The sequence below is a fragment of the Pelodiscus sinensis genome, chromosome 7 (assembly GCF_052426305.1).
Source record: "Pelodiscus sinensis isolate ZL-2025 chromosome 7, ASM5242630v1, whole genome shotgun sequence".
NCBI classification, from domain to species: Eukaryota; Metazoa; Chordata; order Testudines; family Trionychidae; genus Pelodiscus; species Pelodiscus sinensis.
In genome coordinates, this window is record NC_143058.1 from 72,266,713 (window position 1) to 72,289,018 (window position 22,306).

At 43.4% G+C, this 22,306-nt stretch overlaps 1 protein-coding gene across 3 annotated transcripts in view; it reads right to left on the reverse strand.

The window, feature by feature from the left end:
• DNAH7 (dynein axonemal heavy chain 7) overlaps window positions 1-22,306 on the reverse strand; it is a 239,243-nt gene that overhangs the window by 57,089 nt on the left and 159,848 nt on the right. For all 3 annotated transcript variants that reach the window (XM_075934215.2, XM_075934214.2, XM_025182029.3), the window contains 7 exons: window positions 21,058-21,388; window positions 19,699-20,045; window positions 15,188-15,368; window positions 8,305-8,490; window positions 4,433-4,596; window positions 1,208-1,362; window positions 454-644 (listed from right to left, as the gene is read on the reverse strand). In XM_075934215.2, the coding sequence (XP_075790330.2) occupies window positions 454-644; window positions 1,208-1,362; window positions 4,433-4,596; window positions 8,305-8,490; window positions 15,188-15,368; window positions 19,699-20,045; window positions 21,058-21,388 (1,555 nt within the window). The remainder of the gene's footprint in view (window positions 1-453; window positions 645-1,207; window positions 1,363-4,432; window positions 4,597-8,304; window positions 8,491-15,187; window positions 15,369-19,698; window positions 20,046-21,057; window positions 21,389-22,306) is intronic.

Here is a 22,306-nt window from a genome sequence, read left to right on the forward strand (position 1 = left end):
ATCTAGACGCGCTTTTCCAAAAATGCTTTTAACGGAAAAGTTTTCTGTTAAAAGCATTTTCGGAAAATCAGGCCAGTCTAGACGTAGCCCTAGTCTTTTTAATCTCTCTTCATACGGGACCTGTTCCAAACCCCTAATAATTTTTTCTGCCCTTTTCTGAACCTTTTCCATGCACAAAAAGTCATGGATTGGAGAGGAAGCTAAATACCAGAAATTAATATTTAGATTAAATTCTTCAAAGTATGAATGACTGTTATGTGAACAATAATATTTTGTCAAATGTAATAGGAGCAATTAGAGATTAATCAGAGGTGATGACAATACTTTCAGGGTATGTCAAAGGAGAGGATTAAAAAAAACAATTTAGAAATAAGGAACTCTTTTCTGCTTGCACTCTACAGGGGTACTATTGTTGATATTAAAACAAAGCACATTAATCTTCAAATCTCTCACCTTAACAGATGTTTCAGGAAGATAATGTGGGTTTCTCAGCTTGGTTGTAATATAAAAGCGAAAGTCAGGAGCATATTCAATGGTGGAGTCCCCAAGACGGATGCATATACTACCAGACTGCTTAAACGTCTGTTTGAGTAGAAGTGGTTCTAGGATAGGATCCAATTCTTCTCCAACATTTTCCAGCAGCACTTGAACACAACAATAACTAGGTTTTTATTCATTTTCTTGGGAAGAGATAGCTCTATTTAATGTTACTTACAATAGGCAAGCATCTACTCTCTCTACAATACAAATATGGATAAAAAAGGATGCAGTAGAAAAATGGTAAAACTTTCTTAAGTAATTTTTTTAAAGTTCAAGGAAGTTTATATTTGCTTTGTGGTATTTATCAAGTTTGAATTGGGCAATGAAGATACTCTGAACTGTAGTATTGTTTGTGAACACTAGCTTTTGGCTGGTAATTTCAAAGGGTTCTAAAACAAAAAGTCACTTAAATCCCACTGAATATCAAAGGCATTTGGGCACCTAAGCCCAATTTTGAATTCTATTTTTGTTCAACCTAAAAAAAAATAAGGAATTAAAGGCTGTAGGAGTTGTTTCTATATCTGTAGTTAAATCTTTCATTGAAAATAACAATAAAAATAACTCAAATAGTTAACTGTAGGTAATGTTTTCTGATTCCTTTATCTTGGATGAGATATGGTATATAAGAATGTCAGTAGGAATACACTTCCATTATCCAATCACTTACCAGGAGTGCCAAACTGAATGCAGTTTTCCAGTGTTCTCACAAATTCAGGGTCACTGAGTTTAATTATGTGCAGACTATTGGCTTTTTCCATATTCTTTACCCATTTGTTTGCTTGGCCCTGGGGATCTATCATTAGAGGCCATCTTCTTGCATTTCTGGAGAAAAAAAATGAGATTAGCTAAACTTGCAGAACTAGACTATATACCCTTAAAATGTTTACCCTAAACAGGGCTTTAATGCAGTTTACTTCTTAATGCCATTTAAACACAATCTTTTAATCCAATTTACAAAATATTTAGGGACAATTCTGCCTTCAGATGTTCATATGTGAATCCCATTGACTTGCACAGACCCTTTGGTCACAAAAATTATTAAAATATTTCAAGGAGCATACCGTATTTTCCGGTGTATAAGGCGACTGGGCGTATAAGACGACCCCCTAATTTTCTAGTTAAAAGATAGGTTTTCATCTTTTACTCACCGTATAAGACTACCCCCCCTTAAGAGGCCAACCGGCAGCGCCCCAGCGCCCCTCCGCCTCCCCGGCTTTGCTCCCGGTGTCCCTGGTCTGCTGGGGACCGTCTCCAGCAGACCAGGGGCACCGGGAGCAAAGTCGCAGCCGTGGCGGGGTCCCGCGCCTCTGAGGCTTTGCAAGAGCAAAGCCTCAGAGGCGCGGGACCCCTCCGCCTCCCTGGCTTTGCTCCCGGTGTCCCTGGTCTGCTGGAGACGGTCCCCAGCAGACCAGAGGCACCGGGAGCAAAGCCTCAGAAGCGCGGCACCCCGCCGCCGCTTCGGCTTTGCTCCCGGTGCCTCTGGTCTGCTGGGGATCGTCTCCAGCAGACCAGGGACACCGGGAGCAAAGCCTCTGAGGATGCCGGTAGCGGGGCAGCCCAGGCGTGCCTGGGCTGCCCCACTGCCGGCTTCCCCCGCGGCTTCGCAAAGCCGCGGAGGGGCTCAGGCAGCGGGGCAGCCCAGGTGCACAATTTAATAGGACTGTGAAGAATATACCAAAGAGGGTAGGAGCAAGGACACATCCCTGTTTGACTCCACTCTTCACCACAAAGGGTTCAGATGTAGATCCATCATAGTACACTGTTGCTTTCATATCTTCATGAAAAGATATTATGAGCTTGAGTAGAGTTGGTGGACAACAAATCTTAGTTAACACTTTGTACAGTCCTGATCTACTGACTGTATCGAACCCCTTAACTAAGTCCACAAATGCTATAAACAGCGGCTTTCCTTGCTCTCTGCATTTTTCTTGTAGTTGTTGAAGAGCAAAAATCATGTCCATTGTTGACCTGCCAGCCCTGAAGCCACACTGTATTTCTGGATAGACTCGATCTGCGAGTTTTTGAAGGAGATTAAAAATGACACGAGAAAATGCGTTACCTGTAATGCTTAGCAAAGAGATGTCTCTGTAATTGTTACAGTTCCCCTTATCACCTTTGTTTTTATAGAGAGTAATGTTGTTTGCGTCCCTCATATCATGAAAGACCACTCCCGCTCGCCAACATTTTATAAGTAAGTCATAGAGGAAGGGGATGAGGACAGCCTTGTTAGCCTTCAGAACTTCAGCTGGAATCCCATCATTACCTGGTGCTTTTCCACTGGAGAGAGCATCAAGTATTTGGGAAAGCTCTTCCACAGTAGGCTCTACATCGAGCTCTAACATTTCCAGAAGAGTTGGAATGAGGTTATCAAGTTCAGGATGTACTGTACGCTTATGGGAGTAAAGACTAAATTTAATGGAGTTGAGAGGAGACATCTCATCTTCGTTGGTCAATCTCAACTCCATTGGTAAATATAAATATTGGAATAACTGCCAGCTTTGGGAGTGCTCCACCTCCCCCGATTCTTTGTAGTTTGGCCCCAGCTGAATAATCTCACTTGTCTCTTCTGGACTTCTATGCTGGACTTCTATGGTCACACTATGCTTTATAATGTCTTAATTTTTCCTTACATAAGCTAGATAAGCTTTCATCAGCATTTGCTGTATTCCCTATACCACTTAGGTAACTTACTTATATATTTAAGTGCAATGACTAATTCTCACATTAAAAACACATACTACTCAAAAATTACATACTACGCAAAAATGGCTCAGGCGGGCTGGCCGGCATTTGTAGTTGGGTCCCAGCTCCTCCTGGAGCAGGGCTGAGCGGTTTTAAAGTCCCGGGCCGTAACGTCACGCTATGCCCGGGCGTCTCCCCTCTTACCTCTTGTGCGGCGTTTGAGCATGCTGCGCATGCGCTCTCTGCCCCACAGTGCCCTGTTGATGGCTACGGGGAATTTAAAGTGAGGGTCTGCGGTGCCCCGTCACAAAACCCTCTCTTCCTCCAGCAGCCGCTAGCCGGCCCGAGACATTAGGGTGTGCCTGGGCACACCCCATGCGCATGTCTATGCCCATTACAGCGGGTAATCCACCTTCCCTGACAAAAGGTAGCTAGGACCATGGAAGAATTCTTCTCTTGACTTAGCACTGTTTACATGTGGACCAGTGTGCGGCTGCTCAGGAGAAATTCAAATGCCAGCCAGCGGAGTAACAGAGCTCCCACAGATAAGTTTTGTTGTTTTACTGGTGATGTACTTCCACACATGCCTCAGTGCACATAGAAAATATTTTGCACATATTTGGAAAAAATCAATACACGGATGGAAAGGATTACTGAGAACATCAATGGGGACTTCAGTCAGCTTCACATCATGACTTAGGGATATGGACTTTTTAATCCTCTGACATATTTAAACCAACCTAATTTTCTATTGAAGACTAGGCCTTAGACACACAAATCAGTATGTGAGTCTGGAGAAGCTTATCCTGCAGGGAAGAATCTAATGTAGTCCAAAGCAGTGCGTCCCCATTAAGGAGCCTACCGTCGACTCTGAGAGCGAGGCACCATGGGCAGCTTTGCACGATGTACTCTGTGCCCAAAACTCTGCAGTGGATAGCTAGAGGGGCTCATGTGGCCTGCATCCCATGAGCAACAGCCCAGGCCACACTGCTTCCCACTGTTCCCCTTGGCTGCAAACAGCAAACCGGAGCCAATGGGAGATGCAAGTCACCGTGGATGCAGAGCCATTTAATAAACAAACCGGACAATCCTTGGCCCACTTTGAGAATCACTGGGCAATGTGAAATGTCCATAAAAATAGTAACTAAAAAGTATATTGGTAAGAAGCTATTTAATGAAAACTAGCAGGTGTGAAACATTTTTTACTTACGAGATAATGATACCGTTATCAATAGAAAACGTGTCAGATGGTAATCCAGCAATGTTCCAAGCTCTGATTTTAACAGGTTCTCCCAAAGTATTTGTTAGGGAAAAATCATCTGAGCAAGGAATATCTTTCATTTTACATAGTGATGTCCACTCATTTGTTTGATTCTACAAGAGAAGAAGGCAAATCTTAAGTAAAGTTTTGTCTGTTCCCTATTACGTTTATAAGACTTACAAAGCTATCAGTACATCTATATGTATTTTCCAACTCTTTCATCCAAATCATTGCCATCATTAGACTGTAGAAGGCTAGGCCTACACTAAAAAGTCAAGTCAATCTAGCTACATCACTCATGATGAAGAAACAACCCCCCTGAGTGACAGCTGGGTCAACCTAATATTAAGTGTACACAGCGCTAGGTCAACAGAAGTATTCTTCCATAGACTTAGCTGCCACCTCTTGGGGAGATGGTAATGAGAGAACTCCTCCCATTGCTGCAGTGATGGGTACACTGAGTGCTGCAGCTGTGCCACTGTAGCATTTTAAATGTGGATACAGCCTAAGACAAATACACTGTTTCACATGGAACTGAGACACAAACTTGACTGAAAGTTTTGGATTAGGCCAAAGCCTTATATTGTCCTTATAAAACATAGAACTCCAAATCAAAAGAGTGAAAATCAAGTTTATTAATTTCTCTTTCCAAGTCAACTGCAATAAGAAATTTAGAATTAACGGAAATGAATCTCAGAGGACAGGGAACATTCACAGAGATGTCAAATGAAGGTTTCACTATCTTATTTAAAACCAAGGTGCCAAAAAGATGTAAAAGCTCGGCTCTTTGAAAAACTGGAGGAAATAAAAGAATTAGCTTCCTGGGGGGGGGGGGGGGGGGAGAGAAACTGCAAAACAAGCAAATGTGAAAGCTCTATCCAGAGCCTCACAGGAGTCTGAAACAGCTACCCAATAAATACATAACAATAACAGAGACAATGACAAGGCAACCAGATAGATAAAAATAAAAAATAGCTGACAGGAGGCCCCAACTACTGTTGCATAAATGAGGGGACACTTCCATCTCATACCAGACCATGAGTTCCCACCAAAAGAAGCCCCAAAAGGCTAAGCTATACTAAACTTCTTGAGTAAAACCAATGAAGTTTAGTTATTGTTAAATGAATAAGAATAAAGCTGTCTTCTTAGACTGGCCTGCCAGAAGCCCCAAACATCACTTTTCAGAACCTCAATCATCTTTTATGAAAAGCAGTTGTGATATCTAGTCATTCTATACATGCCATTTAAATCCAATGCAGAATTACATTCTTTCAAAATTTAATAATTTGGATCAAGAAAAAACTGCAGACAAATAAGCTCTTGGAAAGTGAAACATTAAAAGATAAGGAAATGATGAAAATGATGAAAAATTTGAATTTGAGAGATGTTCCAGAATTTTCTAAGCAAAGAAAGGCAAGGGAAATAAAATAAAAATAAGTGGAGATAAGGAAACAAGAAGGATTTAGACCCAAATGTTAAGTTCAATTTTGAAAAGTGGTCACTGATTTTCGATGCCTCTACTTTTGTGTGCCCAACTTGTGACAACCTGAGTCTGTTTTTTCAGCAGCACTGAGCAATCATTTCTTCACTGGAAGTTAATGAGAAACCCTGTTGCTCAGCAATTCTGAACATAAGAGCAAAAGCACATCAAATTAGGCATCCAAAAATGGAGGCATCCAAAATGATTAGCTAGTTGAAAATTTTGATGGTACATCCTAATGGTGCTGTTATTTTTCACACACAACTTCCTTTTTTTAAATTGGAATTAAACATACAAATTGATTATAAAATTAAGTCCACTTTATCTCTCTGTTTTTCCTTGTTGTAAAGAATTATTACATTTTAAATACATTTACACCCTATGCTGCAGACATGGGACCCGCTCCTACTCTTACAGAACTTACTGTGAATTTAGCTATTGACTAGAATGGGGACGCATTAGGTCCATAGCCATAAAGTTATTTGCAGGCACTATACAGATAACAGAAAAACAACTACAAGGTTCATGTATTTTACAATTAATGTTAAGGATAAGAACTATTTAGAAAAGCTGGACATATATAAATCCATGGGGCAGGATCTAATGCATCCAAGCATGTTGTGGGAGTTGGTTGATGTGATTGCAGAGCTATTGGCCATTGTCTTTAAAAACTCGTGGCAAATGGGGGAAGTCCCAGATGATTGGAAAAAGGCAAATTCAGTGCCCATCTTTTAAAAAGGGAAGACGTCTGAGGAACTACAGACTGGTCAGCCTCACCTCAGTCCCCAGAAAAATCATGGAGGGGATCCCTAAGGAATACATTTTGAAGTACTTGGAAGACAGGAAAGTGATCAGGAATAATCAACAAGGATCCACCCCAGACAAGTCATGCTGACCAATCTGATTACCTTGTATGATGAGGTAACTGGCTGTGTGGACAGGGGGAAGGTGGTGGACATGATATACCTTGACTTTAGCAAAGTTTTTGATATGGTCTCCTACAGCATTCTTGCCAGCAAGTTAAAAAAGAATGGATTAGATAAATGGACTGTAAGGTGGATAGAAAGCTGGCTAGATTGTCCGCCTCAATGGGTAGTGATTAATGGCTTGGTGGTTGGTATCAAGCAGAGTGCCCCAAGGGTTGATTTTGGGATCGGTTTTTAGCAACATTGTAATTAATGACCCAAATAAGGGAATGAATTGCACCCTCAGCAGGTTCATAGATGACACTAAGCTAGGGGGAGAGGTAGATACACTGGAGGATAGAGATAGGGTCCAGAGTGACATAGACAAATTGGGGGATTGGGCCAAAAGAAATCTGATGAGGTTCAAAGAGGACACATGCAGAGACGTGTACTTGGGATAGAAGAATCTCCAGTGCTGCTATAGGCTGGGGACTGACTGGCTAAGTAGCAGTTTGGCAGAAAAGGACATGGGGTTACAATGGATCAGAAGCTGGATCAGTCAACAGTGTGCCCTTGTAGCCAAGAAGGCTAATGGCATATTGAGGTATATTAGTTGGAGCACTGCAAGCAGATCTAGGGAAGGGATTATTCCCCTTTATTCAGCACTAGTGAGGCCTCATCCAGAGTATTGCGTTCAATTCTAGGGGCCTCATTACAGAAAGGATGTGGATGCATAAGAGAGAGACCAGCGGAGGGCAACAAAAATGATTTAGGGGCCTAGAGCACATGACTAATGAGGAGAAGCCAAGGGGTTTGGGCTTATTTAGTCTATGAAAGAGAAGAATGAGATGGGATTTGATAGCAGCCTTCAACTACCTGAAGGGGGTTCCAAAGAGGATGGAGTGAGGCTGATCTCAGCAGAGACAGATGGCAGAATGAGGTAAAATGATCCCAAGTTGCAGTGGCGGAGGTCTAGATTGGATATTAGGAAAAACTATTTTACTAAGAAGGTGATGAAGCACTGGAATGGGTTATATAGGAAACCATCCTAGAGGTTTTCAAGTCCTGGCTTGACAAAGCCCTGGCTGGGAAGATTTAGTTGGGGCTGGTTCAGTTTTAGCAGGGGGTTAGATTCGATGTCCTCCTGAGGTCTCTCCCAACCCAACAAGTCTATGAATGTTGATAGCAAAAAAGTAAAGAAATGCAAAGGAAGAATACCCTTCGGTTCTTCTAAGTGAAATGCAAAATCCTGGAGTATGTACATGTATCTATATCTATACTAGGACAAGACCACCCTGTTTTTTCAGTTCTTGAAATGTTTAAAGTCAATTAAAACATGTTTATAGAAATCTAAATTGTTTAGCAAAAGGAAAAAGTTGTTTTATTGGTTTAATACAAAAACATAAACATTTAGATAAAACAACCATATTCATTACTTGTCTATAGCTAGATGTGAAGGCTCCCAGGTAAGCCACAATTCCTGATGAAATAAGGATATCTCCAGTCAAATTGATGTACTGTCTCCCGAGCTCCAGGGCACTCTGGCTCCAGCGACTTTTCTCACCACCAAGGCCTCCAATCAATTGTTCTGCTCGCTGTAGCTTTTTGCTGCACAGGTCAACCTCAAAAACAAAAAATAAACTTCATATAATGGCACCACTTGTGCTGCAGATTATTTATGTTTTGCTTTAAGTCATACGATGAACAGTTAGGGGACATCCTGCAATTATTTGCCTGTATGCACTGATGTTTTTTAAATGTCAGCAAACAGAAAAGCTTGATTAAACGTATAAAAGTCTGAAGAAGGAAAATAACCTGCCCAACAGATTATCTTGTTTACTTTTAGTGAGACAAAGTCCATGACATTTAAGAGTTGTTTCCTCCAATAAATTATGAAATTCACATAAAACATTAAACTCCTAATAGCTTTGTGTGTGATATAGAAAATACCAATATTTGAGGAAGTGACTCAGAACTCATGGGATATAAAACTACATTTTATTCATTCTCTTGTGATTGTACAATTGACATTTCTTGTAAAACATATTTTTACTTTAATAAGAAGTATAACTTAATAATAATTAAATCCAATCCTTTTACATTGACTGCACCATTGTGAGGGGCTGGGGCTCCACTGTGTCCCCACCAGCCCTCAATTCAAGTTGTTTACAATGTTCTCCATCTACTAGTGGCATATTAGCAAGCCTAACAAAACTGAGGTCCTTTTTCTTGCTGTTTCTGCTGAAAGAAGGGAATCAGAGTAAACCAAAAGAGATCTGTCTCTTTGGCTATGTCTAGACTGCAGGTTTCTTTCAGAAGAAGCTTTTCCAGAAGAGATCTTCCAAAAAAACTTCTTCCAAAAGAGAGCATCCACACTGCCAAAGCTCATCGAAAAAGCAATTTGCTTTTTCAAAAGATAGCGTCCACACTGATTGGATGCTCTTTCGCATATAAGGCCACCCGGAACCAGTTCAGCCAGGGCTTTACATCACCAATTGCTTCCGAGTGCTGGTCCCAAAGCCTAGCTGAGAGATACCCTGAAAGGGACCCTCCTGGACAGCTGTTTCTCTGCTTCTGCTGCGTGCTTGCCTACCGCTTCAAGGGACAGCAAAGCTCTCACAGTGCCTGCTTTGGTTGCCCAGCTTTTTTGGATGCACAACTTCTGTCTTTGTGCCATGGAGCTGGAGCTGCCCCTGGGCATGCGATGGCCCCACACGGCCATGCTGGAGTTTCTGCATCAGTTTGTGCAGGCTGCCTTCCTGACCCTGCACGAGCTTGACTCCGAGCTCATTCCTGAGACCCTCTCATTGTGTGCTGGAGCAAGACCTGTACAACCTCACACCACAGTGGAGAGGCATTTCTGGAAGCTGGACACCAGTTCCAACTGGTGGAAACGGCTGGTCATGGAGCGGTGGGATGACCAGCAGTGGCTCCAAAACTTCTGCATGCGAAAGGCCACTTTTTAGGAGCTGTGTGCCTGGCTTGCCCCTGCCCTCCGACGATGCGACACCACCTGCGGCCTGCCATCCTCCTGGAAAAGTGGGTCACAACCGTTGTCTGGTAGCTTGCCACCCCAGACAGCTGCCGGTCAGTGAGCAACCAGTTCGGCATGGGGAAGTCCACTGTCGGGGCCCTCCTCATGGATGTAAGGAACTCTCAGGCTGCAGTCCCTGGGGTAGTCCTGGAAAAGGGGGACCCTTGGAAAAGGAAAGTCTTGGGTGGTAGAGAGGGGCTGGGGAGGGAAGCCCCATCCCCTGGGGGTTGTGATGTCCCGCCTTCACACAGCCCTGCTGCGGGAGGGGGAAGTGAGGCAGATCATAGGGGGTGGGCTCCAGGAGTTGGGGGTGGGGGAAGGGAGGAGAGGTTTCAAGTCACTACCTCTTATTCTGTGTTTTTTGGACTCTTTCTGCAAGTGGTGAGGGCCATCAACTCCATCCTGCTATGCAGGGTCATCTGCCTGGGAGACCTGGACCCAATCGTCACAGGATTTGCCGCTCTGGGGTTCCTGAACTGTGGGGGAGCCATAGATGGGACCCACATCCTGATCTGTGCACCTGAACATCGAGCAGCCCAGTATATCAATAGGAAGGGCTACTTTTCTATGGTGGTGCAAGCTTTGGTCAACCACTGTGGACAGTTTACAGACATTTTTGTCAGGTGGTTGAGCAGGACACGTGATGAACACATCTTTCATAACCCCAGCCTCTACGGCAAGCTGGAGGTGCGTATATTTTGCCTCTGCCGGGACTTTGTGGTTAGGGATGTGCAGATGCCACTGTGCATCATGGGGAACGCGGACTACCTTTGATGCCATGGTTAATGAAAACCTGCACCAGCCAGCTGCACCCCAATTTAACCAATTTAACTCCCACCTCAGCCAGGCAAGGATCCAGGTGGAGTGTGCCTTCAGCTGCCTCAAGGCGCGGTTCAGGTGCCTCCTGACCTGCCTCAACGTGGGAAGCATAACATCCCCGAGGTGGTCGTGGCATGTTGTGTCCTCCACAACATTGTGGAGAGGAAGGGGGAGGCCTTTCTCCTGCGGTGGGGGGCAGAGGCCCGTCACGAGAGGAAACCCTTTGAGCAGCCGCAGACAGCTGCCATCCGCCAGGCCTGTAAGGCTGGGGTGTGCATCCGGGAGGCCCCAGTAACTCTCCCCAGGGCCTCCCCACTAGGGGCCTGTGCCTTGCTCCACTATCCCTTTCTCACCACAACCTCTCCCTGACCTCTGAATAAACACAGCTGTTTGGATTTCAACACAACGAACTTTGTATTTGTCTTTCAAAAAATATAACTGGGGAGGGGGACTTCTAATCTGGAGGAGGAGGGGGGCTCCTAACCTGGAGGGGAAGGAGGGCTCAGGGCTGGGAGTGGTGTAGAGTGTGGCTGGATGTGCCACCTTGGGTGCGGGGAGCTTGTCAAACTTGGGCTTGGGTGGATCCAGGGACCACAGGGAGGTGAGCAAGAGGGGGGCTGGAGCAGGGTCAGGGATGGCAGGAAAGCAGGGGGCAGGGGCATGAGCATTGCTTGGGGAGGTAGTAGGGGCATTGCTTGGGGAGGCAGGGGGAGGGAGAATGGGCATAGCAGGGAGGACAGAAGGGGGGTAGGCAGGAGCAACAGCAGCCAGGTGTGCCATCATTTCCCTCATGATGGCGCACGTTATCGCCCTGCTGCACAAGCTGGTCCCACATGTGGGTCCGCCATTCGGCATCCTCCTGGACGTTCTGCACCAGGGTCTGCTGCATGTCATGCAGGATGCCCACATGCTGCCTTATCAGCTCCTTCCGCACCATGGAGCGCTTTCAGGTCACCTGAGGTTGGACGGCTGGCATGGGTGGCATGTCTCACCCCTCAGTCCCCGCTGTGGAGAATACAAAGAGGGAGAGGTGATCAGTCATCCATGCAGACACTGTCCATGAGGCCGTGCCTTCCTCTGTGAGCAGCGATCAACAGTCCTCGGGCTGGAGGATGCGGGTGGGGGGTGTCCTGGGAGCAAGGCCATGTGTGACCTGCATAACAGGCGCTGCCTGACAAGGGCCCCGAGGTGGACAGGGAACCTTGCTGCCTGCCTCCTCCCCACCATGGAGAAACAGGCAAGGGAAGTGTCTGGCTACAGTGGGATCCCATGAGCGGCAGAGAAGTCGGATGTAGCCTGGCCCTCCCTGGGGCCTGCACACACACCTGCACCTCGCAGTGCTGTCTGTGGGCACAGGTGGTGCCTCGCACGTGCAGGCATGCCCGTGTGCTGTGTGCAGCACTCCTCGGTATGGGGCCGTGCCTGCGCCCTTGTGGCTAGCCTGCTTTCAGCTCTGGCGGGTGGTAGGAGGACGTCCCTCCCCCTGGGCCAGATGTATGTGTGGCCTCCTCTGAGCCTGTGAGCAGGCACCTGGGCGGGGTCAGGGGCTGCCTGCTGAGTCTGCGCGGTGCCCACTAATGCTGCACGTGGTTCCATGTACATGGACTGCAGCACGATGTCCAGCCCAAACAGGCCAAGCGATACTCATCCCCCCTCCCCCGCGCCTGCCTCCCCAACCCTGTATGTGTGTGACAAACTGAGAGCACTCACCTAAGATCCCTCCCCCACATCAGACAATTCCTGGGAGACATCCTGGATCACAGCTACCAGCTCCAAGGACAGCATGATGGTGGCCATGTCGTCCTCCTCCTGCTGTCCCTTGTCCTCCTCCTCCTCTGCAACCTCCAGCTGGGCAACGACACGTGTCTCCAGGTCGGAGTCCTCCATGAAATGTGGGGAAATGGCTTCCCCACCCCCAGGATCTGGTGGAGCACTACGTCGTAGCGGCAGATGTGGGGTCCTGCCCTGAGAGCAAGCTGTGCTCTCTAGCCCTCACATATCCCTGGTGGAGCTCCTTTACCTTATTCCGGACCTGTTCTAAGCTCCAGGGTGGATGTCCGCACTCCACCAGGGACTTGGCCATCCAGTCATTAATGTCTACATTCCAGTGCTTGGAGAGGAGATCCTTTAGTGTCTCCTCCTCGCCCCATAGCTTGAGGAAGGACAGGATCTCCGCTCCAGACCACGAGAGTGCCCGCCGCTTGGTGGGTTCTGACAGCTCTGCTTGTGCGCTCTGCAAGGGCCGGGGGAGGGTGTGTCTCAATGGGCTTGTGGCTGTGCCATAAGTGAGAAAGCCTGTGGCAGGGAGAGCTGTGCAGTCAGGGCTGGCTTCCCGCCACATGGCTTGTCCAGAGTGCCTACAGCTTTAAGAGGGGCCAGGAGACCTATAGAGTTGTGATTACTTTGGCCAGAGTGGTCACCAGGTTACCTGTATTATTTCCTGGAGGCCTCTTTTTTCAGGAAAAAAAAAAAACCCTTTACCCCATTTCCACGTGCCTTTTTTTTTTTTTTTTTTTTTTTTTTGAAAGAGCTCTTTCAGAAAAGGGAGTCTTCCTCATAGAAAGAGGATTACCGCTGTTGGAAAAACCCCTCTGTTCTTTCGATTTTTTTCTCTAAAGAATATGATAGCAGTGTGGTCAGAATTGAAGTTATTTTTGGAAAATGGCCATTTTTCCTAAAAACCTCTATAGCATAGACATAGCCTTAGTCACTGGGGGTTATCTTTTTAGGGCTTGGGTTATCTGCTCTTGCTGCTGGGAGGAGTACTGGGAGGCCAGACTGCTGCTGCCGCCGCCCTACACCAAGCTTATCCCCTCTCTGATAATTCCTGAGGTCGTATCACTCAGGGGATAGGATGCCATAGGGGGCAGAGGGCAGGGCCCTGGCAGGAAGGGATGAGGCATCAAGACAGGAACAGACAACTGCTCCACCTAGTGATGGCCTCCGGCTGTGGTTTGAGACCTCTGGCTTAAATGGAGGTCCCATAACAACCTCTAAGGCTATGTCTAGACTGCAAGCCTCTTTTGAAAGAGGCTTTTTCGAAAGATACTTTCGAAAAAGCCTCTTTTGAAAAAGAGCGTCTAGACTGCAAGCGGAAAAGCGGCTTGCTTTTTCGAAAGAAAGCAGCAAGTGAGTCTGGATGCTCTCTTTCTAAAAAGCCCTGTTGGCATTCAAGAACGCCTTTTTTCGAAAGAGCACTTTCAAAAAAAGGCGTTCTTCCTCGTGAAATGAGGTTTACCGCCGTCGAAAGAAAAGCCGTGTTCTTTCAATTTAATTTCGAAAGAACACGGCTGTAGTCTAGACGCAGGTGAAGTTTTTTCGAAAAAAGGCTACTTTTTTCGAAAAAAGCCCTGCGTCTGGACACAGCCTAAGACAATAGTAGAACCATAAAGGAACTGGTTCTTTAATCAGAGGATGGAGATGAGTGACTTATTGCAGGAACATTACTACCATGCAGTTGGAAAACACCGACTTCCCATGGATGAGTGGATTTAAAGCCAAAATCACCACTGATGCACTCTCAGTGATCTAAGAGCAAGACCAAAAGACTGAAGGTATAACAGGAATTCCAAGATGCCATGGATTAAAGTAATCTTTGATTGAATTCTCTGGTCTAATGAACACATTAAGGACTGCTTCCTAGTTAGAAAAATAGGGCATGCTGGTGAAAAGATTTTTACTGCTAAGACAGATTTGCTGCCTTAAAATCTGCAAAAATCTGTACCACCTGCAAAAATCATTCCTTCTGCTCATTTAACCATATGGCATTTCTTGTTCTCTCTTGTGATGAATAGGTCAATTGTCTCAATTCCCCAAACTGCAAAATCAGACCAACCATAGGATCATATACTCATAGAATGGTAGGGCTGGAAAGAACTTTGAGAGGTCTTCTAGTACAGTCCCCTGCACCAGAGGTAGGAGAATTATCTGGACCATCTCTGACAGGTGTCTAATTTGCTCTTAAAAATATCTAATAATGGAAATTTCACAGCCTCCATAGGCAACATATCCCAGTGCTTAATCATCCTGGGAATTAAGACTTTTTTTCTAACGTTCATCCTAAACTGCCCTTGCTGCAATTTAAGACCATTGCTTCATCTATACTCAGACAAGAGAACATTTTTCTCACTTCTCCTTGTAACAATGTTTATGCACTTGAAAACTGTTCTCATGTCCCCCCTCTCCCTTCTCTTCTCCAGAACAAACAAACCCTAGTTTTTTAATCTTCCTTCATAATTCATGTTTTCTAGATCTTTAATCATTATTGTTGCTCTTCTCTGGACTTTCTCCAATTTGTCTACATCATTCCCAAAATGTGATGCTCAGAATGAGACACAATATTCCATCTGATGTCTACTCATCAAGATAAAACAAGAACATGACAAATAATGGTTGAACCCTTATTTTTAAACAACTTTTTCAATGCATCAGTATTAGCAGTGGTTTTATCAATATTTATTATATACCTGATTCTCTAGATCAGCTTTCTCCTGCTTCTTTGATTCCAAAGTTTTTTGGAGTACAGCCAGTTTGTCCTGAACTTCCTTCAGGGCTGCTTGTTTTTTTCTTAGACCATTCATGGCAATCTTCAGTTCCCCTTCAGCCTGATTTAACTTTATCTTTTTGGGAGCAACAACTTTTGCCACTCTAAATAAAATAAATTAGTAAATTAAATGTATCACAAACATACTGTGTATGAATATATCTCTGTATCTCCACACACATACTCAAATCACTGTTGCTATTCAATCCCATCATGTGCTAAATTAGAGAAAACTGCAGTATATTATATAACAGTTTATCAAAAATGTTAACTTTTTTTGTCAATATTAATTGGCTAAAACAGCATCAACTCACTTAAAAAAATTCTAGTATTTCCTAGAATAACAGGTAATTTTTTTTGTTAAAAAAGCAAAAATATTACTTTATGTATTCAGTTTCACCATGCATCCAAAGTATGAGATGGCAGAAACAGTACACACATACAAATATTAGACACTGAGACAAATTTTTAAAGCCACTATGGATTTTGTCCCTGACAAAATATTTTGCTTTTACAACATTATATTCACAGGTGTCTTACACATGGAAACAGATGTTTGTGTGCACAAATAAAGCAGATAGATGTGAAAATCAGATTAAAAATTATCTGCAGGCACAAGCCATTTTTGAGGACTTAAAATAGTTGCACACACATTTTTGTACAATAGAATGAATACTACTGATATGGTCCTATCACTTACAAAAACAATGCACAATTGCAACATAAAATAAAAATGAACAAGTGATGTATATATTTTCAAATAATGGCTAGACAGTTATTAGGAGATATTTTACAACTGTTCCCCTCAACATCGTACTAAGCTAGATCATGGTTTGGTACAAAGTAGCATTCTTCCATTATATACCACTACTTTTGTTTGTTTGTTTTGAACTAACCTGCAGTCTTTCTGCAGACATTTATGATATATATAGCTGTTCCTAGATGAGACAGTCTGTATCCCTATGTCCCCCCCTTTTACAAGACTATCTACATTTTATATAAAGTATGCCTTCTAAGGTACCATTTCAAAACTCATATTTTGTTGACCATTACTGTTCTGTTAAAATATGTGACAACAATGTATGTTAAATTATAAAATTCTACTGTATGACATTACTGAAACATGTGCTCCGAGACAAAAGGCAAATTGATACCTCAGCCAGGTTTCAACAAAATCAAATGGACGATCACCTGGTTAGGTAGGCATTCTTTGGCAGGAAAAAGGGTATGAACAAGAAACATACATCTTGGCAAAGAAACAGCTAGAGGTTCCTCTCCCCACATTTTTTTTTCTCTCTTGAACCCCAACTGGTGATAATTCTCAAAATATAAAAATGGGGAAGAGATGCCCCAACTTATTCTTCCCTTTCTTTCTACCCACAGCAGCTGCAGCACCCAAGGAACAAGGAAATAGCTTTGGACTGTGGGAGGGATCCTGTCTGAAAGAAAATAAGCCAGCAAGACTGATGAAGTGTGTGGTGAAAGAGACTAAATTCACTTAGCTTGTTAATTGAGGTGTTAGTTGCGTTTTACTTTTTTTCTTGCAACTAATTATGACTTTTATGCCTCATTACTTATAATGATTTAAAATCCGTCTTTCTGTAGTCAATAAACTTTATTGTTTTAGCTAAACCAATGTGTTTTGGAAATTATATTTGTGCAGATAATTTTCTATTAATACAATTATAGACTTTATATGAGCTTGTGTTGTCCAGGAAATGTGGCGAGGCAGTACAAGACACACATTTCTGATGGAAAGTCTGAGACTTAGAATTTTCTGGTTTTGCTCTTCAGAGTAATTCAAAGGTGGCTGACCATAGCATTAATACAGTATAGCTAGGAGTAATTTAAATGGCGGAGGCAGTGTCTGAGCAGAACACACAAGTGAAGCAAAGAAAAGGCACCTAAGGCTGGGGAATTGAAGTAACATAGCTGTTCAACAGTCCATATTGTACCCTGAAGAATGTCACACTTAGATAGGAAGTTTCAGTAAAAATGGTTATCTATCTTTCGTAACTGTTCTTCTTCTTCGAGATGTGTTGCTCATGTCCATTCTGAACAGGTGTGTATATGCCATGTGCACAGTTGCCTGAAGATTTTTTCCCCTAGTGGTATCTGTTGGTTCAATTTAGTCACTCCCTGTAGTGACACCTTTATGGAGCCATACACAGGACCCTGCTGACCAGCCACCTCTTCAGTTCCTTCTTGCCAATTTACTCTGACTGAGGGGTATGTGGGTGGGTCTAGAGATGGGCATGAACAACACATCTTGAAAAACAAAAAGTAGGTAACAATTTTTCTTCTTTCAGTACTTGCTTGTGTTGATTCCAAGTAGGTGTCTCCCAAGCAGTTCCTTGGAAGGGGGTTCAGAATTCCTGGATTCGCCAATTGAAGCATCGTTCTGCTAACTGCAGCACAGTCCCTAGTTTAATGAATAATGGCATATTGAGAAGTAAAGGTGAAGATCAACGACCATGTTGCATTCCTGCAGATATCCTGGACTGGGACCTGTTCCAGGAAGAGGCCTGTGCTTTTGTGGACTGTGCTGTCAGTGTGGGGAAAGGTATCTTTTCCAAAACATAGCATGCCTGGACACAGAATCTAATCTAATCTATACTAGCTCTGTCTGGATGCATTCAATTCTGCCTCCAAGTCCAGTGGAGAGGACTCACTATGTGAGGATCATAACTGGTGCTGGTTGGAGCAGGAGAGGGAAGCTGAGAAATGGGAGACTGGTGTGGCTCCATTGCTAAACTACTTCTGGAGAGCATCAAAGAGCAGTGCTAAGGTAGCAGTGACTGGCTCAGTACCATATCCTTCTTACTGTGCGAAAGGTATCTGTGACACTAACATTCTCGGGCCAAAGCATCGCCTTGCCTGGTCAGAGAAGGGGGGCTGTGAAGGCAATGAACTCTTTAGCCACCTCAAAGGTCCCAAGCATGACAGGAAGCTCCAAAGCCTCTCCACAGTTCTCCCAAAGAGAACCTCTCACTGCGGCAGGAGTCAACTGTTCTGGGCTAGGTGGTGCAGCATTTGAATGGTCCGGTGGGGGCCTCACTGTGCTCAAGTCCTTTTGCCAGGGTCTCGGCGTTAGTGAGTCCCCCTCATCCAACTTCTTTTGCTACTTACAGGGCACTAGAAACCAGGAGTGGTGCTGCATGCTAGTGTGCACTGGGCCTCTCTGTGGAGAACCATGCTACTGCTGAGAATCTCTACCAGAGTCCTTTCTTGGTGTCCGGGCCTCCCTCATCGGTGTCAGTTCACTTTCCACTGATGCAGATGAGTTAGGTGTCGATTTGGCCTGTTAGCTCTAAGTGGGAGTGAAGGGTAATCTTCATGAGAAGAATTTTCAACTATTGATCTTTCTTTTTGGGTCCTGGAGTAGAATCCTTGCAGATTTTACAACTCTCCTTCTGATTGAATTCCTCCAGACACATCAGAAAGGAAGTGTGAAGAGCTCTCCTAGGCATAGGCTTACTACTCACTGTGCAAGGTTTAAACCCCAGAGACCAAGGCATGTTCTGATACTGGAACCAGAGGAAAAGGGGACAACCCTGAGAACAATTCTCTGATTAGTCTATCTAGACAACTAGGATGTAACTATTTACAGGCAATGATCAGAAAACCTCTAGGTAAAGAGCTTGCCAAAGCAAATGAGAATAGGTGTTCTGACCAATTATCACAGGTGGTCAGAAGAAATTGAAGAGGTGGTGGGTTGGCATGGCCCTATACATAGCACTATGCAGTCATGACTCCAGGGGGTGCCTAAACCAATGTGACAGATAACACTAGGGGAAAGCCTCCCAGTAACTGCATGCAGCATGCACACACCTACTTGGAATTGAGACAAGCATGTACTCAAAGAAGAACATGAACTCACACATTAAATTTTGTTACATTTAGTAGAAAGATTCCTCTCCATATCAGGTCTTGATACTCAATTTCAGATTGTAGGCTGAGTTTAGACTCTTAAAGTGGATTCGATAGATTTATGCAGACTCTAGGGATGTGTTATGATGATACTATACATTGATGGGATGACAGCACAAATAAGATATAGAAAAAATCAACAGTTCTTTTGAGGTAAGCAAATACCTACAAAACAATTTCCAAGGTGGAGTTTAACCCAGTCCTCAGAAACTAAATGAGGAGCCCTCCCTTCCCACTAGCATTATAATACTCTTCCGATGAATACGTGCAAAAAGGATGAAGAGAAACCAGAATTAACATTTTGCTTACTTTGGTTGTAATATTAACCACTGCATTCTATCCAAGGTACCCACATTTGAAAATCAGATCCTATACTTCCCTTTCAACAGCTAATAATCTTTACCAGTGACTATGTCTAACCAGCTAGAATTTCCAACAAACTTTAAATCCCCCTTAGTATTAGAATAGACTAAATTCATTTATTTTTACACAATGCTTACTTACTTATCATAGGAATCCATGGCTATGACCCATTTGCACAGACCCTCTGCTGCTGTGGAAGCATTTCGAACCTTGTCTGGCACAAATTCAGGATTTGTGATATATTGTTTCCTGATGATAGCCATGTAAGCTGGAGGAATGTTGTCTTTATCATATTCATGAAGTGACTGCAGAAATCTTATATCACCTAGGACTCTCTTTGCTGGACCCCAGAAATCCTCTATTTTTTTTCCTGAGCCTGATGGATCTGGAATTTTATCTGATTTGATGCCTTTCAGGATACATATAGCTTCCATAACTAGCTTGACACCAGCAGGAGGACTCTTCATGGACTTCACAACTGTGATATCCTTGAATAAATTACATAAATATCACTACTTCTGAAACAGCATTAGCTCCTCGTTTTTAATGCCATCACAATAATTCTATATATGCTGGGGTGTGTCTACATTGCACCATTATTTTGAGATAACTAGCATTATTTTGAAATAACAATGTGAGTGTCTATACAGACATTCTGTTATTTCGAAATAATTTCAAAATAACGGATGGCTTATTCTGAAATGTGTAAACCTCATTTTACAAGAAATAACGCTTTTTTCAAAATAGCTATTTTGAAATAAGATATGTGTAGACGCTCCATTGCTATTTCAAAATAGCCCCTCACTAGGGCCATCCTAACTTAATCTTCCCCAGTGCCTCCTAGGGCTCTAAATTGAGATAGCGCATCCACATCAGGAAAGCCTGCCTCGGACTAATTTTGAGGCTTCCCGACAGTGTAGGCATGCTATTTCAAAATAAGCTATTTTGGAATAACTATTCCGGAATAGCTTATTTTGAAATAGCCATGCAGTGTAGACATACCCCTTTACAGTACTAGTTTTCATATATGAGCAAATGGGGAGAACATAAGAGTAGCATAAAGCCACCTCAGCCCTCACTACTTCCACTTGGCCTTCAAGTTAAAACTGCAGCACAGATTCTTAGCCTCTGTTTCTAGTCTCTTTTTAACTTAGCAGTTGTTGATTCAGAATATTACTATGATTATTAACTTTAAAATGGATAGGGTGAGAAATGTTTGATTTTACACCTTCTGAGATCATACAAATTAAAGTTCACTAGCCTAAGTTATAGCTGTCCTCACAGGAAATGAAAATAAAAGAATGCCTTGATTTTGAAACTAAATGTTTTAAAAAATTTCAGATACCCCAAAATGATGCAACTTTTAATTCCGTAACAATATGACATTTGACAATTACCAGTAATAGCTATGCAGCATATTCACATTTTTTTTGACGGCAGATGCGGTTTGTTTTTGTTTGAATACCTGGTCAATGTATACACATGTATAGATAGCTTTACCTGTGCAGTAAGAGTGTCAAGAGCAGACAAAGCACTCTCCAGAATAGGCAAGGCTTGTGCCAAATCAGCATCACATTCATCCTTGATTGCTTTTGCTGCCATTGCTTGCTCATTTGCCACAGCTTCATCAGCTTTCACTACTTTTTCAGTTTTAGCTACTTCCAAGGATTCCTTTTCAATAACCAACATCATCTCATCAACTTGTTTGCTAGCTTCCTTTAGCTGAGGCTGTAGAGCTTCCAGCTCATACTGCATTGAGGCCACCTGTGATGCAGCAGAGTTCAGTTTCTCCAAGCCAACTTCATATCTTCTTTTCATTTTCATCACCTCACTAAAAGTAACATCAAACAGTGCTTAATTTACAGCCATTTTTATAAATATAGTCAATTTTTTGTTACCCCCTTCCCCAAATTTCTATTTTCACTCCATCCTTAAAATTCCATTTTGTTTTATTTGCCCCCTACATGGGTCAATATAGTTCAGCTTATTTGTGCACCTGATTCTTACTTCACTAAGACTTGGGCTATGTCTAGACTGCAAGCCTCTTTTGAAAGAGGCTCTTTCGAAAGAGGCTCTTTCGAAAGAGGCTCTTTCGAAAGAGCGCGTCTAGACTACACGCGGAACTTTCGAAAAAGCGGCTTGCTTTTTCGAAAGAAAGCACCCAGCGAGTCTGGATGCTCTCTTTCGAGGAAGCCCTATTTACATTCAAGAACGCCTTCTTTCGAAAGAGGAACTTTCGAAAGAAGGCGTTCTTCCTCGTAGAATTAGGTTTACCGCCATCGAAAGAAAAGCCGCGTTCTTTCGATTTAATTTCGAAAGAACGCGGCTTGAGTCTGGACGCAGGTGAAGTTTTTTCGAAAAAAGGCTACTTTTTTCGAAAAAACCCCTGAGTCTGGACACAGCCTTGGTTACACTACTTCAACACTGTATAAGTGCCTTAAGAGTAGAAAAACTGACAAGTGGGTGATCAAGGCTGGCTTTGTTGGTTGCACAGATGAGGAGGTGAACTGACAAGATAAAAAAACAAGAGTGGAAAAGTAAATGGGTAAAGAGTTATGAAGACCCTTAGTGGAAGGAGACAAAATAGGGAATATATGGTCAAGAAGATTATTTTAGTAGCTATGTTTTATATGGAACTGAGAAGAGTAATCTGTGTGTCAGGAAACACAGAGGCGAGGAGGTTGCACTAATCAAGAGGAAATAATGAAGTCAAGGACAAGTAGAAAATTGTTTTTCTACTATTTTCATT